Source organism: Mustela lutreola, chromosome 18 (genome assembly GCF_030435805.1).
Source record: "Mustela lutreola isolate mMusLut2 chromosome 18, mMusLut2.pri, whole genome shotgun sequence".
Lineage (NCBI taxonomy): Eukaryota > Metazoa > Chordata > Mammalia > Carnivora > Mustelidae > Mustela > Mustela lutreola.
The window spans coordinates 7,237,190-7,256,163 of NC_081307.1; the positions used below are offsets into that span (position 1 = coordinate 7,237,190).

Below are 18,974 nucleotides of genomic sequence, written 5' to 3' on the forward strand. Positions count from 1 at the left end.
TGGCATACCTGAGCAGGTGGAGAAAGAGGGAAGATTAGAAGATATAGGTGAACAAATTCTGGATGAAAATTTCCCCAATTTGGGGAACAGAACAAGTGTTCATGTCCTAGAGGCAGAAAGGACACCCCCCAAGACCAATGAGTCTAGAAAGACATCCAGATACTTAACTGTTAAATTCATGAATCATAATTTTAGGCAAGAGGTCTTAAGGGCAGCTAGGGGGAAGAGATTCCTTACATGCAGAGAAAGTCCCATTAGAATAACATCAGACCTGCCCACAGAAACCTGGCAAGCCAGGACGGGCTGGCAAGACATATTCAAGGCACTAAATGAGAAGAACATGCAGCAAAGAATACTTTATCCAGCAAGGCTGACATTCAGAATAGGTGGAGACAGAGAGAAATTCCAAAACAGGCAAGGTTTAAAAAAGTCTGTGACCACCAAGTTGGCACTACAGAAATATTAAAGGGGTTTTTTATAAAAAAAGAAAGAACCCAACAATGACATAGAACTGAAGTTTACAGAGACAATCTATAGAAACAAGGACTTCTCAGGCAACGTGATCTCACTAAAAACTTATGTTTCAATAATCACTCTCAACATGAACAGCCTAAATGCTCCCATAAAACAGCACAGGGTTAAAGACTGGATAAAATGATAGGACCTGTCCATATGCTTTCCACAAGAGACACATTTGGAACCTAAAGATACATGCAGACTGAAAGTGAAGGGATGGAGAAGCATCTTTCATGCAAATGTGCCTCAAAAGAAAGCTGGAGTAGTTATTCTCATATCAGATAAATTAGATTTTAAGCTAAAGACTGTAGTAAGAGATACCGAAGGACACTACCTTACTGTTAAAGGGTCTATCCACCAAGAAGATTTAACAATTGTAAATATTTATGCCCCCAACATGAGAGCAGCCAACTACTAAGCCAACTGTTAATTAGTCATATTGATAGGAATACATTAATTGTAGGAGATCTTAATACACCACTCTCAGTAATAGATCATCTAAGCAGAAAATCAATAAATAAACAAAAGCTTTGAATGACACATTGGACCAGAAGGAACTCATAGATATATACAGAACATTCCACCCTAAAGCAACAGAATATTCATTCTTCTCAAGTGCTCATGGAGCTTTCTCCAGAATAGACCACATACATTGTAACAAATCAGGGCTCAGTTGATACCAAAAGACTGAGATTATTTCCTGCATATTCTCAGACCATGATGCTTTGAAACTGGAACTCAATCACAAGAAAAAAGTTTGGAAGGAATACAAACACTTGGAAACTAAAGACCGTCCTGCTCAAGAATGCTTGGTTCAACCAGGAAATCAAAGAAGAACTTAAACAATTCATGGAAACCAATGAGAATGAAGACACATCAGTCCAAAACCTATGTGATATAGCAAAAGCAGTCTTAAGGGGGAAATATATAGCCATCTAAGCCTCATTCAAAAAAACTGAAAAATCCAGAATACACCAGCTCTCTTTACACCTGAAAGAACTGGAAAATCAACAACAAATTAAGCCAACCCCACACATAAGAAGAGAAATAATTAAGATTAGAGCAGAGATCAATGAGTTAGAAACTAGAGATATAGTACAACACATCAACAAAACTAGAAGCTGGTTCTTTGAAAGAATCAATAAGATAGATAAACCACTGACCATACTAATTCAAAAGAAAAGAGAGAGGACCCAAATTAATAAAATTATGAATGAAAGGGGAGAGATCATGACCAACACCAAGAAAATAGAATGATCAGAGATTATTATCAACAGTTATATGCCAATAAGTTAAACAACCTAAAAGAAATGAATGCATTCCTGGAAAACTTTAAATTTCCAAGACTGAAACAGGAAGAAGCTGGCAGCCTGAATAGACCAATATCTAGTAACGAGATTGAAGCAGCAATCAAAAACCTCCCAAAAAACAAGAGCCCAGGACCTGATGGATTCCCTGGGGAATTCAATCAAACACTCAAAGAAGAAATAATACCTATTCTCCTAAAGCTCTTTCAAAAAAAGAAACAAAAGGAAAACTTCCAGACTCTTTCTATGATGTTAGCATTACCTGATCACCAAACCAGGCAAAGATCCCATCAAAAAGGAGAATTTCTGACCAATATCCCTGACAAATATGGATACCGAGATTCTCAAGAAGATCCTAGCTAATAGGATCTAACAGTACATTAAAAAGATTATCCACCATGCACCCTGGGATGCAAGGGTGGTTCAACATTTGCAAATCAATCAATGTGAATCAATAAGAGAAGAGAGAATAACCACATGGTCCTCTCAACCGATGCAGAAAAAGCATTTGACAAAATGCAGCACCTGTTCCTGGTTAAAACCCTTTGAAGTATAGGGATCGAGGGAACATTCCTCAACTTTGTAAAATCTATCTATGGAAAAACCCATAGTGAATATCATTTTCAGTGAGGAAAAGCTAACAGCCTTTCCCTTTTGAGATTAGGAACACGACAAGGATGACTATTGTTGCCACTGTTGCTTAACATAGGATTATAAGTCCTAGGAACAGCAATCAGACAACAAAAAGAAATAAAACGTATGAAAATTGGCAAAGAAGTCAAACTCTCTCTCTTCACAGATGACATGATTCTTTATATGGAAAACCCAAAGACTCCACCCCCAAACTACTAGAATTCATACAGCAATTCAGTAATGTAGCAGGATACAAAATCAAGGCACAGAAACCAGTTTCTTTCTTATACACTAACAAAGAAAATGTAGAAATGGAAATGAGAGAATTTATTCTATTTATGATAGCACCAAGAACCATAAGACCTGAGAATAAACCTAACCAAAGAGGTAAAGGATCTGAACTCAAGGAACTACAAAACACCCATGAAAGAAATTGAAGAAGACACAAAAAGATAGAAAAGTGGAGGAGTCAAGATGGCACTGAAGTAGGCTGAGATGACATCAGGTAGCAGGAGATCAGCTAGATAGCTTATCAAACCATTGCGAACACCTACAAATCCAACAGGAGATTGCAGAGAAGAAGAGCAACAATTCTAGAAACAGAAAATTGACCACTTTCTGAAAGGACCAGCAGAGAAGTGAATCCAAAGCAACTGGAAGATAGACCACAAGGGGAGGGGCCAGCTCCCAGCAACTGACTGAACAATGGAGCACAAAATCAGGACTTTTAAAAGTCTGCTCCACTGAGGGACATCGCTCCAGAGGCTAAACTGGGGTGAAGTCCACGCGGGGTCAGCATGGCTCCAGGTCTCATGGGGTCATAGAAGGATCAGGGGTATCTGAGTGCCACAGAGCTTGCAGGTATTAGAGCATGGAAGCCAGCTACAGAGACAGAGCTGAGGAGTGAGCTCTCACCTCGGGTTTACCTTGAGCTTTAATCTGGACCCCACTCACTACTCTGTGAGTGGGGTCCCAACAAGACCCGGGGAGACACCCCCTAGAAGAGCTCAGGGGTTTGTGGAGCTCAGAGACTCCAGGTGGAGCTGTGTACCAGAGACAGAGACACTTGGTCACAGGCTGGGTGAGCTCAGAGTGCAGCTGGAGGCTAAGGAGACGGGAGTGATTGAGCACTTTTTTCTGAGGGTGCACAGAGGAATGGGGCCCGAGGTCTTGGCTCCTCTGGACCAGAGATTGGGGGGCTGCCATTTTCATTCCTGTCCCCTGGAACTCTACAGAAAGCGTTCAGGGAACAAAAGCTCCCAAAAGCAAACCCAAGCGGATTACTTAGCCTGACCCCTGGTAAGGGTGGTCCAATTCTGCCTCCAGCAAAGACGCTTGAGAATCACTAGAACAGGCCCCTCCTGCAGAAGATCAACAAGAAATCCAGCTAAGATCAAGGTCACTTACTAAGGAGAACAGCTAAATTCCAGAGGAGGAGAAAGCAAAGCATGGAATTCATGTCATGGAAATTCAAAGCATGGAATTCCCAATGATTCTTTAGTCTTGCAGTTAATTTTTTTTTATTTTCTTTTTTTTCTGCTTAATTTTTTTTAACTTTTACTCTTTCCTCTTTTAATGCTTTTTAACTAGTTTATCTTTACAATACCTTTCATAAAAAAATAATAATCTTTTTTGAACCTTCATTCTTATAGTCATATTTTATCTTTCATTGTATCTAACTTTGTATTTTGTATACAAATAGGGTTTTTTCTTCTAAAAAATTTGGGGTACAACTTCTTCTAATAGATCAAAATATACCCTAAATCTTGCTCCAGGCTTGTTCTAGTCTCCAGCCCAAGAAAATTCTCTCCACTTTCTTTTTCTTTATTCTCCCAAGCAACTTAATCAACTCCTTTTTTAAAAATTAAAAAAAATTTTTTTCATCTTTATAGGAATATTCTATCCCTTCATTGTATTTATCCTTATATACGTTTTTCATTCTTTAAAATTTTGGGAAGTAGTTTCTTCTAAGAGACCAAAATTCTCCCAAAATTAAGTGGGTGACCTTGTTCTAGTAACCAGGATAATATATATATATATTTTTTTTTTTTCTATTTTGTATTTTCCCTTTATTTGTTTCCTTTTTTTAAAAAATTCTTTATTTTTTATAAACATGTGTTTTTATCCCCAGGGGTACAGGTCTGTGAATCACCAGGTTTACACACTTCACAGCACTCACCAAAGCACATACCCTCCCCAATGTCCATAATCCCACCCCCTTCTCCCAAACCCCCTCCCCCCAGGAACCCTCAGTTTGTTTTGTGAGATTAAGAGTCACTTATGGTTTGTCTCCCTCCCAATCCCATCTTGTTTCATTGATTCTTCTCCTACCCACTTAAGCCCCCATGTTGCATCACCACTTCCTCATATCAGGGAGATCATATGATAGTTGTCTTTCTCTGCTTGACTTATTTCGCTAAGCATGATACGCTCTAGTTCCATCCATGTTGTTGCAAATGGCAAGATTTCATTTCTTTTGATGGCTGCATAGTATTGCATTGTGTATATATACCACTTCTTCTTGATCCATTCATCTGTTGATGGACATCTAGGTTCTTTCCATAGTTTGGCTATTGTGGACATTGCTGCAATAAACATTCGGGGGAACGTGCCCCTTTGGATCACTACATTTGTATCTTTAGGGTAAATACCCAATAGTGCAATTGCTGGGTCATAGGGCAGTTCTATTTTCAACATTTTGAGGAACCTCCATGCTGTTTTCCAGAGTGGCTGCACCAGCTTGCATTCCCACCAACAGTGTAGGAGGGTTCCTCTTTCTCCGCATCCTCGCCAGCATCTGTCATTTCCTGACTTGTTGATTTTAGCCATTCTGACTGGTGTGAGGTGATATCTCATTGTGGTTTTGATTTGTATTTCCCTGATGCCGAGTGATATGGAGCACTTTTTCATGTGTCTGTTGGCCATCTGGATGTCTTCTTTGCAGAAATGTCTGTTCATGTCCTCTGCCCATTTCTTGATTGGATTATTTGTTCTTTGGGTATTGAGCTTGCTAAGTTCTTTATAGATTCTGGACACTAGTCCTTTATCTGATATGTCGTTTGCAAATATCTTCTCCCATTCTGTCAGTTGTCTTTTGATTTTGTTAACTGTTTCCTTTTCTGTGCAAAAGCTTTTGATCTTGATGAAATCCCAATAGTTCATTTTTGCCCTTGCTTCCCTTGCCTTTGGCGTTGTTCCTAGGAAGATGTTGCTGCGGCTGAGGTCGAAGAGGTTGCTGCCTGTGTTCTCCTCAAGGACTTTGATGGATTCCTTTCGCACATTGAGGTCCTTCATCCATTTTGAGTTTATTTTTGTGTGTGTGTAAGGAAGTGGTCCAATTTCATTTTTCTGCATGTGGCTGTCCAATTTGTTTTCTTTTTTTAATTGTTTTTTTTTTCCTCTGAACTTTTTATCCCCTTTCTCCCCCCATGATTTTCAGTCTCTTCTAATTTGGTTAAAGCACATTTTCCTGGGGTCTTTGCCACCCTTTTAGTACTTTATTTGTTCCTTCATATATTCTTATCTGGATAAAATGACAAGGCAGAAAAACTCACCACACAAAAAAAGAACAAGTGGCAGTACCAAAGGCTAGGGACCTAATCAATACAGACATTGGTAATATGTCAGATCTAGAGTTCAGAATGATGATTCTCAAGGTGCTAGCCAGGCTCGAAAAAGGCATGGAAGATATAAGAGAAACCCTTTTCAGAGAGATAAAAGCCCTTTCTGGAGAAATAAAAGAAATAAAATCTAACCAAGTTGAAATAAAAAAGCTAGCAGTAAAAAAAAATGGAGGCTCCTACTGCTCAGGATAAATGAGGCAGAAGAAAGTAATAAGTGATACAGAAGACCAAATGACAGAGAATAAAGAAGCTGAGCAAAAGAGAGACAAACAAATACTAGACCACGAGGGGAGAATTCAAGAAATAAGTGACACCTTAAGATGAAACATTAGAATAATTGGGATTCCAAGAGAAGAAAGAGAGAGGGGAGTAGAAGGTATATTGGAGAGAGTCGTTGTAGAGAATTTCCCTAATATGGCAAAAGGAACAGGCATCAAAATCCAGGAGCTGCAGAGAACCCCCCTCAAAATCCATAAGAAAAGGTCCACACCCCATCACCTAATAGTAAACTTTACAAGTCTTGGCGACAAAGAGAAAATCCTGAAAACAGTCTGGAAAAAGAAGTCTGTAACATACAATGGTAAAAAGATTAGATTGGCAGAGGACTTATCCACAGAGACCTGGCAGGCCAGAAAGAACTGGCATGATATGTTAAGAGCACTAAACAAGAAAACATGCAGCCAAGAATACAATATCCAGCTAGGCTATCTTTGAAAACACAAGGAGAGATAAAAAGCTTCCAGGACAAACAAATGGAATTGAAAGAATTTGCAAACACCAAACCAGCTCTATAGGAAACATTGCAAGGGATCCTCTAAGCAAAGAGAGACCCTAAAAGTAGTAGATCAGAAAGGAACAGAGACAATATACAGTAACAGTCACCTTACAGGCAATACAATGGCACTAAATTCATATCTCTTAATAGCTACCCTGAATGTAAATGGGCTAAATGCCCCAATCAAAAGACACAGGGTATCAGAATGGAGAAAAAAAACAAAACCCACCAATATGCTGCCTACAAGAAATTCATTTTAGATACAAAGACACCTCCAGATTTAAAGTGAGGGGTGGAAAACAATTTACCATGCTAATGGACATCAGAAGAAAGCTGGGGTGGCAATCCTTATATCAGATCAATTAAATTTTAAGCCAAAGACTATAATAAGAAATGAGGAAGGACACCATATCATACTCAAAGGGTCTATCCAACAAGAATATCTAACAATTTTAAATATCTATGCCCCTAAAATGGGAGCAGCCAAATATATAAATCTATTAATAACAAAATCAAAGAAACACATCGACAATAATAGTAGGGAACGTTAACACTCCCCTCACTGAAATGGACAGATCATACAAGCAAAAGATCAACATGGGAATAAAGGCCTTAAATGACACACTGGACCAGATGGACATCACAGATATATTCAGAACATTCCATCCCAAAGCAACAGAATACACATTCTTCTCTAGTGCGCATGGAACATTCTCCAGAATAGATCACATCCTGAGTCATAAATCAGGTCTCAACCAGTATCAAAAGACTGGGATCACTCCCTACATATTTTCAGACCACAATGCTCTGAAGCTAGAACTCAATCAAATTTGGAAAGAATCCAAATCCATGGAGACTAAACAGCATCCTTCTAAAGAATGAATGGGTCAACCAGGAAATTGAAAAAATTTATGGAAACAAATGATAATGAAAACAATGGTTCAAAATCTGTGGGACCAAGCAAAGGCAGTCCTGAGAGGAAAATATATAGCAATACAAGAGTTTCTCAAGAAACAAGAAAGGTCTCAAATACACAACCTAACTCTACACCGAAAGGAGCTGAAGAAAGAACAAAGAAAGCCTAAACCCAGTAGTAGAAGAGAAATAATAAAGATCAGAGAAGAAATCGATGAAATAGGAACCAAAAAAAACAATAGAACAAATCAATGAAACTAGGAGCAGGTTCTTTGAAAGAATTAATAAAATTGATAAACCCCTGGCCAGACTTATCAAAAAGAAAAGAGAAAGGACACAAATAAATAAAATCATGAATGAAAGAGGAGAAATCACAACCAACACCAAATAAGTACAAACAATTATAAAAACATACTATGAGCAACTCTACACCAACAAATTTGACAATCTGGAAGAAATGGATGCATTCCTAGAAACATATAAACTACCACAACGGAACCAGGAAGAAATAGAAAACCTGAACCAGTAAAGAGACTGAAACAGTCATCAAAAATCTCCAAACAAACAAAAGCCCAGGGCCTGATGGTCTCCCGGGGGAATTCTACCAAACATTTAAAGAAGAACTAATTCCTATTCTCCTGAAACTGTTCAAAAAAATAGAAATGGAAGGAAAACTTCCAAACTCATTATATGAGGCCAGGATCACCTTGATCCCAAAACCAGACAAGGATCCCATCAAAAAAGAGAATTACAGACCAATATCCTTGATGAACACAGATGCGAAAATTCTCACCAAAATACTAACCAATAGGATCCAACAGTACATTAAAAGGATTATTCATCACGGCCAAGTGGGATTTATTTCAAGGCTGCAAGTTTTGTTCAACATCTGCAAATCATTAATGTGATACAATACATTAATAAAAGAAAGAACAAGAACCATATGATACTCTCAATAGATGCTGAAAAGCATTTGACAAAGTACAGCATCCCTTCCCAATCAAAACTCTTCAAAGTTTATGATAGAGGGCACATACCTCAATATTATCAAAGCCATCTATGAAAAACCCACCACAAATATCATTCTCAATGGAGAAAAACTGAAAGCTTTTCTGCTAAGATCAGGAACACGGCAGGGATGTTCATTATCACCAGTACTATTCAACATAGTACTAGAAGTCCTAGCCTCAGCAATCAGACAACAAAAAGAAATTAAAAGGCATCCAAATCGGCAAACAAGAAGTCAAACTATCACTCTTTGCAGATGATATGATACTATATGTGGAAAACCCAAAGACTCCACTCCAAAACTGCTAGAACTTGTACAGGAATTCAGTAAAGTGTCAGGATATAAAATCAATGCACAGAAATCAGTTGCATTTCTTTACACCAACAACAAGACAGAAGAAAGAGAAATTAGGAAGTCCATCCCATTTACAAATGCACCCAAAACTATAAGACACCTAGGAATAAACCTAACCAAAGAGGCAAAGAATCTATACTCAAAACACTATAAAGTACTCACGAAAAAAATTGAGGAAGACACAAAGAAATGGAAAAATGTTCCATGTTCCTGGACTGGAAGAATAAATATTGTGAAAATGTCTTTGCTACCTAAAGCGATCTACACATTTAATGCAATTCCTATCAAAATACCACCCATTTTTTTCAAAGAAATGGAACAAATAATCCTAAAATTTATATGGAACCAGAAAAGACCTCGAATAGCCAAAGGAATATTGAAAAAGAAAGCCAAAGTTGGTGGCATCACAATTCCAGACTTCAAGCTCTATTACAAAGCTATCATCATCAATACAGTATAGTACTGGCACAAAAACAGACACATAGATCAATGGAACAGAATAGAGAGCAAGCCCAGAAATAGACCCTCAGCTCTATGGTCAACTAATCTTTGACAAAGCAGGAAAGAATGTCCAATGGAAAAAAGACAGCCTCTTCAACAAATGGTGCTGGGAAAATTGGACAGCCACATGTAGAAAAGTGAAATTGGACTATTTCTTTACACCACACATGAAAATAGACTCAAAATGGATGAAGGACCTCAATGTGAGAAAAGAATCTATCAAAATCCTTGAGGAGAACATAGACAGCAACCTCTTCGACCTCAGCCACAGCAACTTCTTCCTAGGAACAGTGCCACAGGCAAGGGAAGCAAGGGCAAAAATGAACTATTGGGATTTCTTCAAGATCAAAAGCTTTTGCACAGCCAAGGAAACAGTTAACAAAACCAAAAGACACAGAATGGGAGAAGATATTTGCAAACGACATATCAGATAAAGGGCTAGTATTCAAAATCTATAAAGAGCTTAGCAATCTCAACACCCAAAGAACAAATAATCCAATCAAGAAATGGGCAGAGGACATGAACAGACATTTCTGCAAAGAAGACATCCAGATGGCCAACAGACACATGAAAAAATGCTCCACATCACTCGGCATCAGGGAACTACAGATCAAAATCACAATGAGATACCACCTCATACCAGTCAGAACGGCTAAAATAAACAAGTCAGGAAATGACAGATGCTGGCAAGGATGTGGAGAAAGGGGAACCCTCCTACACAGGAATGCAAGCTTATGCAACCACTCTGTAATACAGCATGAAGGTTCCTCAAAAAGTTGAAAATAGACTTACTCTATGACCCAGCAATTGCACTACTGGGTATTCACCCTAAAGATACAAACGTAGTGATCCGAAGGGGCAGGGGCACATGCATCCGAATGTTTATAGCAGCAATGTCCACAATAGCCAAACTATGGAAAGAACCTAGATGTCCATCAACAGATGAATGAAGAAAGAAGATGTGATATATATGCACAATCAATACTATGCAGCCATCAAAAGAAATGAAATCTTGCCATTTGTGACGACATTGTTGGAACTAGAGGGTATTATGCTTAGCGAAAGTCAATCAGAGAAAGACAATTATCATGATCTCCCTGATATGAGGAAGTTGAGAGTCAACATGGGAGGTTTGGGAGGTAGGAAAAGAATAAATGAAACAAGATGGGATAGGGAGGGAGACAAACCATAAGAGAATCTTAATCTCACAAAACAAACTGTGGGTTGCTGGGGGGAGGGGGGTCGAGAGAGGGTGGTGGGGTTATGTACACTGGGGAGGGTATATGCTATGTTGAGTGCTGTGAAGTGTGTAAACCTGGCGATTCACAGACCTGTACCCCTGGGGCTAATAATACATTATATGTTTATAAAAAATAGAAAAAAATTTTTAAAAGGAAAAAAAAAAGATGGAAAAGTATTCCATGCTCATGGATTGGAAGAATAAATATTGTTAAAATGTCTATACTGCCCAGAGCAATCTATACTTTCAATGCCATCCTGATCAAAATTCCACTGACATTTTTCAAAGTGCTGGAACAAACAACCCTAAAATTTGTATGGAACCATAAAAGACCCTGAATTGATAAGGAAATGTGAAAAAGAAAAACAAAGCTGAGCCATCACATTTCAAGATTTACAAAAAGCTGTGATCACCAAGACAGCATTGTACTGGCACAGAAACAGACACATAGACCAAAAATACAGAGTAGAGCCCAGATATGTACCCTCAGTGCTAAGGTCAAATAATCAACAAAGCAGGAAAAAATATCCAGTGGAAAAATGACAGTCTCTTCAATAAATGGTGCTGGGGAAATTGGACAGCTATGCATAGAAGAAAGAAACTCAACCACTCTCTTACACCATATACAAAGACAAACTTGAAATGGATAAAATACCTCAATATGAGGCAGGAATCTATCAAAATCCTAGAGAGAACATAGACAATAACCTCTTCAACATCGGCCACAGCAACTTTTTCAAGACATGTCTCCAAAGGCAAAGGAAACAAAAGCAAAAATGAAACTTTTGGACTTCAATGAAGATAAAAGCTCCTGCACAGCAAAGGAAACAGCCAACAAAACAAAGAGGCCACCCTCAGAATGGGAGGAGAGATTAGCAAATGACACTACAGACAAAGGGCTGATATCCAAAATCTATAAAGAACTCCTAAAACACAACACAAACAAAACAGATGATCACATTTAAAAATGGCAGAAGACATGAACAGGAACTTCTCCAAAAAGGACATACAAATGGCTAAAAAGCACATGAAAAAATGTTCATCATCTTTAGCCATCAGGGAGATTCAAATCAAAACCACACTGAGATACCACCTTATACCAGTCAGAATGGCCAAAATTAACAAGACAAGAGACAACAAGTGTTGAAGAGAATGCAGAGAAAGGGGAACCCTCTTACTGTTGGGGGTAATGAAACTTGGCACAGCCACTTTGGAAAACAATCTGGAGATTCCTTAAGAAATGAAAAATAGAGCTACCCAAGGCCCTGCAACCGCACTACTGGGAATTTACCCCAAAGATATAGATTTGGTGAAAAGAAGGGCCATAATGTACCTCAATGTTCATAGCAGCAATGGCCACAATCGCCAAACTGTGGGAAGAGCCAAGATGCCCTTCAAATGTTGAATGGGTAAAGAGGATATGGTTCATATATACAATGGAGTATTATGCCTCCATCAGAAAGGATGAATACCCAACTTTTGTATCAACATGGATGGGACAGGAAGAGATTATGCTGAGTAAAATTAAGCTGAAAGAGTCAATTACCATATAGTTTCACTTACTTGTGGAGCATAAGGAATAACATGGAGGACATTAGGAGAAGGAAAGGAAAAGTGAATTTGAGAAATCAGGAGGGGAAGAGGAACCATGAGAGACTGGACTCTGAAACAAACTGAGGGCTTTGGAGGGGAGGAAGGTGAGAGTTATGGGTGAGCCCGTATTAAGGAGAGCAGGTACTGCTTGCAGCACTGGGTGTGGTGCATAATCACTGAATCTTGGAACACTGAAAAAATAAAATAAAATTTTAAAAAAAGAAAAAAAATGCTCCAACATAAAAAAATAAAATAAAATAAAAAAATAAAAAGGTTTTCTTGGCAATACTACATACTCATATTCGCTAAGCTTAACTAAGTACCAAGGTCCCAATAACCATTGTCAGATTTTCCTTCATTCTCCTCAGTAACAATTCAGAATCTTGACACTTCTGCCAATCATCCCATGTAACCTACAAGTCACTTTGGTTTCAGATCACCTGTACCCATCCTCATTCCTTCTCTTTATTTCCAGAAGATAACTACTTCTGTTGTTGAAAGCACACCCTTACACTTGTGCTACCAATCCCATCTGTGCCATATATTGAAAATATATACTTTTTCAATCCTGTTATTTCAAACTATTCCTCTATATTTTTTTTACTTTAATCCTATTAAAAAGTTTATTATGAAATCATTACCTTCATAAATAATTCTCCCTTGACCTTGTTTCCTACTCTCGCTATTCTTTATATTTTTTCAATTCTCAATGGATTCCACCAAAAGAGTAGTCTACACATAGTTTCTCCACTTTATCAATTCTTATTCACCCGGAAACTACTCTGGAAAAGATTGAAAGCCACCACAATGTCAGATCCAAAAGGCAATTTTAAAATCATTGCCTTGGACTTCAGCCATTATTTTGAAAGCTCTGACAAGTTAGTCTAATCACTTAATTTAGATCACACATAACTCTTCTGCTTCTCTTCTTACCTCCCTAACCCTTCCAGCTTGATCTTCCATGTTGGCCACTCTCTTTTATTATCCTTATCTCAGAAACATTGATGTTTTCTAGGGCTACCTCATTTCTAGGATTCAGTCTTCAGTCACCGGTCTATTTATAAGCACTCTATAAACTCTTTTTCTATATTACAACCAAACTATTGATTACTGCTAAATCTATATACTTTTGTCATTCTCTCCTTGGAGATTCAAATTCCTGTATTCATATAGTTAATGGAGAAAATCCACTTGGATATCTTATAAGGTACTGCAAACCAAACTCTCCCCTCCCTCACACATATATTTCACTTGTTTCTCATTTAATTAATTATAAACTACCCACTTTCTTAAGCAACAACTAAATTATCCACACTTTTTCTCAATCACTCTAACAAATCCACCTTTGAAGTCTACTGAATTTTTCTTTCTATGACCAATGCCATTGTTCAAGCCACCATCATCACTCATGTTTATAATCAGATACCTTACCTCAACTTCTTCTTCCTTAAAAACCACCTAAACTCTCAATGAGACTGTAAAGTACATGCTTCAAAACATTTTTGGCTTCCAATATCCTTATCATGGCATTACAGATCTTCTACAACCTGGCTCCTGCCTATTTTCCAAAATCTCTTACTTCTATCCTCCACAGAAATATACTCTTTAGTAATTCATGTGGACGTCTTGCACACCACAGAATTCACTCTCATACTCCCATGTTTTGCAGATGATTTCCTCTAAACAGAAGAAATCTCTAAACTACCTCATTTCTTTACAGAGCTCACAAGTTATCTTCTGTCAAGCTACAAATTATCTTTTACCTCTTTCCAAAAAATCTTTCTTGATTTCCAAAGAATATTACTTACACATTTTTTACAATACTATATTACAATAAAATTCCCCCTTTCTCCATTAGTTTGTCTGAATATGCAAATTCACTGTGGACCATGGTTTACCTTTGTATACCTATGCTTTTACCCAAAAATCAGTATACAATTAGTAACACATATATACAGATATCAGTACACATTTGAATTGAAATGATTCTATTCATACCTATTTTCAAAAATCAAGAAACCAAACAATTAAAATTTGAAAGGATAAAATAGTTACTTACTGTTTTGTGAGATGGACAAAATATGGCTTTCCTTTTATTGTAATGATATAAGCAATCTGTAACATGAGTATCCAAAAAATCAGAATAATACTTGCAAATAATTTATCCTAAATAATGTATTTTCTGAGTTATGCCTTAAAAAATACTGATAAAATTAATAATTATTGTATAACTATTATATATGCTTCCCTTCCTGTGTGATAGCAAAGCTTCAGAATTCTAAATTGAGAACTACATACTAGTCCCCACAGGCCTATTATTCACCCTAATATTTCTGAGGGAAAAGTTTGCCTGATGATTGTTATCCTTTGGCTTAGACATATATCACCCTTCACTATGCCCAAAGCAAATACCAAAGATACTACCTCACTTGAAAGAACATATTACTTGTTTACTCCCAGACCTACCAAAAAGTAAATTGGAAGAAATACTGCTCCATGGAAGAAATACTCCTAAAAGATAGCACTATAAGAAATGCACTATACCTCTAGCAATATAGCATAGTAAGTACCATAGCACTTTGCTTATCCACATAAGCAATGGCATGCCTCTGGAATAGAATGTTGGAGACAAGAGAGGAGGAGCAGACACACATCTAGAGAACCCACCAGAATACAACAGAAAATAAAACATTCACAAAATTATTTATTTTGCTAATTTTAAAAAATTATTTTAACAAAAGAAATAGCCATTGAAAAGTTTTCAGGTCCTCAACTTTGTATTACAATACCACGAGATTCTTTGCAACAGATAAATGTTCTGAAGAGTCATTTGAATGACACTGTAGATATCTGGTGAGGATCCTGAGAATTGTCCCCTCTAAAAATACCATTATTCAACAAATATGATGAAAAATAAAAGGGAAAATGATAGCATCAATAAAATTTTAAATCCACATAGCTTACAAAACAACCCAGAATGTAAATAAGAAATGTATGAAATTGTCAGGAAGAGAAAAGAAACTTCAAAGACATCATCTAGAGCTTCTATAATGTTTCAAACACAGCATCCAAATGGGTTGCATTGAATGCTGCATTGAATGCAAATGTTGCATTGAATGGGTTGGGTTGAATTGTCTCCCTCCTTCCAAATTTATTTGTGAATTTCTAACCAAGGACCTTGGAATATGATTTTATTCAAAGATAGCATCCTTATAGAAGTAGTTAAGTTAGGTTACTAGGTTGGGTCTTAATCCAATATAACCGGTGTCCTTATAAAGAGGGGAAATTTAAACACAGAGATACACAAAGGGGAATGCCATGTCAAGATCTGCAAGGAGAAGACTCTATCTATAAGCCAACAAGAGATGCCTGAGGCAAATTCCTCCTCCCAGTCTTCAGAAAGAACCAACCCTGCCAACATTCTGATCTTGGACTTCTAGCCTTTTTTGTTGAACTGTGAGACAATAACATTTCTGTTGATTAAGCCAAGTGTTACTTTTTAAGCATTTCTTTGAAAGCAATACACCTATTTTCAATAAAAAAAATTTAAGAAATACGCAATAACAGGATCAAATTACCAAAAACCAAATAAAAAATAGGGAGTAAGGGAGTCTGCGGAAGTGGAGACCGGTGGGCAGGCGGCTAAGACAGTCTTTAAAATAATATACAAGGGGAGGAGTCAAGATGGCGGAGAAGTAGCAAGCTGAGACTGCTTCAGCTAGCCGGAGATCAGCTAGATAGCTTATCTAAAGATTGCAAACACCTGAAAATCCATCGGCAGATCGAAGAGAAGAAGAACAGCAATTCTGGAAACAGAAAAACAACCACTTTCTGAAAGGTAGGACCGGCGGAGAAGTGAATCCAAAGCGACGGGAAGATAGACCCCGGGGGGAGGGGCCGGCTCCCGGCAAGCGGCGGAGCAACCGCGCACAAAATCAGGACTTTTAAAAGTCTGTTCCGCGGAGGGACATCGCTCCAGAGGCTAAACCGGAGCGAAGCCCACGCGGGGTCAGCGTGGCCTCAGGTCCCGCAGGGTCACAGAAGGATCGGGGGTGTCTGAGTGTCGCAGAGCTTGCGGGTATTGGAACGGGAAAGCCGGCTACAGAGACAGAGCTGACAGTGAGCTCGCAGCTCCGTGTTACCTTGAACCTGTCGCAGGCTCGGTGAGCTCGGAGCGCGGCCGGAGGTCAGGCAGACGGGAGTAACTGGGCGCTGTTCTCTGAGGGCGCACTGAGGAGTGGGGCCCTGGGCTGTCGGCTCCTCCGGGCCGGAGACCAGGAGGCCGCCATTTGTATTCCCGTCCTCTGGAACTCTACGGAAAGCGCTCAGGGAACAAAAGCTCCTGAAAGCAAACCCGAGCGGATTACTCACCCCGGCCCCGGGTAAGGGCGGTGTAATTCCGCCTGGGGCAAAGACACTTGAAAATCACTACAACAGGCCCCTCCCCCAGAAGATCAACAAGAAATCCAGCCGAGACCAAGCTCACCTACCAAGGAGTGCGGTTTCAATACCAAGGAGAGCAGCAGAATTCCAGAGGAGGAGAAAGCCAAGCACGGAACTCATGGCTTTTTTCCTGTGATTTTTTTTAGTCTTGCAGTTAATTTAATTTTTTCTTTTTCATCTTTTTTTTTTTTTCTCGCCTTCGGGTAAAATTTTTTTTTTTTTTAACTGTTACCTTTTTCTTTTTTAACGATTTTTTACTAGTTTATCTAATATATATATATATTTTTTTACATTTTTCTTAGGTGTTTTCTTTTTAAAAAAAAAATTCTTTTCTTTTTTTTTTTCTTTTTTCTTTCTTCCTTTTTGAACCTCTTTTTATCCCCTTTCTCCCCACTCACGATCTTGGATCTCTTCTAATTTGGCTAAAGCATATTTTCCTGGGGTTGTTGCCACCCTTTTAGTATTTTACTTGCCCCTTCATTTACTCTTATCTGGACAAAATGACAAGACGTAAAAATTCACCACAAAAAAAAGAACAAGAGGCAGTACCGAAGGCTAGGGACCTAATCAATACAGACATCGGTAATATGTCAGATCTAGAGTTCAGAATGACAATTCTCAAGGTTCTAGGCGGGCTCGAAAAAGGCATGGAAGATATTAGAGAAACCCTCTCGAGAGATATAAAAGCCCTTTCTGGAGAAATAAAAGAACTAAAATCTAACCAAGTTGAAATCAAAAAAGCTATTAATGAGGTGCAATCAAAAATGGAGGCTCTCACTGCTAGGATAAATGAGGCAGAAGAAAGAATTAGTGATATAGAAGACCAAATGACAGAGAATAAAGAAGCTGATCAAAAGAGGGACAAACAGCTACTGGACCACGAGGGGAGAATTCGAGAAATAAGTGACACCATAAGACGAAACAACATTAGAATAATTGGGATTCCAGAAGAAGAAGAAAGTGAGAGGGGAGCAGAAGGTATACTGGAGAGAATTATTGGGGAGAATTTCCCCAATATGGCAAAGGGAACAAGCATCAAAATTCAGGAGGTTCAGAGAATGCCCCTCAAAATAAATAAGAATAGGCCCACACCCCGTCACATAATAGTAAAATTTACAAGTCTCAATGACAAAGAGAAAATCCTGAAAGCAGCCCGGGAAAAGAAGTCTGTAACATACAATGGTAAAAATATTAGATTGGCAGCTGACTTATCCACAGAGACCTGGCAGGCCAGAAAGAGCTGGCATGATATTTTCAGAGCACTAAACGAGAAAAACATGCAGCCAAGAATACTATATCCAGCTAGGCTATCATTGAAAATAGAAGGAGAGATTAAAAGCTTCCAGGACAAACAACAACTGAAAGAATTTGCAAATACCAAACCAGCTCTACAGGAAATATTGAAAGGGGTCCTCTAAGCAAAGAGAGAGCCTACAAGTGGTAGATCAGAAAGGAACAGAGACCATATACAGTAACAGTCACCTTACAGGCAATACAATGGCACTAAATTCATATCTCTCAATAGTTACCCTGAATGTGAATGGGCTAAATGCCCCTGTCAAAAGACACAGGGTATCAGAATGGATAAAAAAACAAAACCCATCTATATGTTGCCTCCAAGAAACACATTTTAAGCCCGAAGACACCTCCAGATTTAAAGTGAGGGGGTGGAAAAGAATTTACCATGCTAATGGACATCAGAAGAAAGCAGGAGTGGCAATCCTTATATCAGATCAATTAGATTTTAAGCCAAAGACTGTAATAAGAGATGAGGAAGGACACTATATCATACTCAAAGGGTCTGTCCAACAAGAAGATTTAACAATTTTAAATATCTATGCCCCCAACGTGGGAGCAGCCAACTATATAAACCAATTAATAACAAAATCAAAGAAACACATAAACAACAATACAATAATAGTAGGGGACTTTAATATTCCCCTCACTGAAATGGACAGGTCATCCAAGCAAAAGATCAGCAAGGAAATAAAGGCCTTAAATGACACACTGGACCAGATGGACATCACAGATATATTCAGAATATTTCATCCCAAAGCAACAGAAT

At 38.3% G+C, this 18,974-nt stretch overlaps 1 protein-coding gene across 1 annotated transcript in view; it reads right to left on the reverse strand.

Annotated features, from left to right (window-relative positions):
- The window catches only part of LOC131820665 (disintegrin and metalloproteinase domain-containing protein 5-like), a 159,623-nt gene that overhangs the window by 125,916 nt on the left and 14,733 nt on the right, over positions 1–18,974 (reverse strand). The window contains exon 4 of the mRNA XM_059156370.1: positions 14,526–14,581. Within this exon, the coding sequence (XP_059012353.1) occupies positions 14,526–14,581 (56 nt within the window). The remainder of the gene's footprint in view (positions 1–14,525; positions 14,582–18,974) is intronic.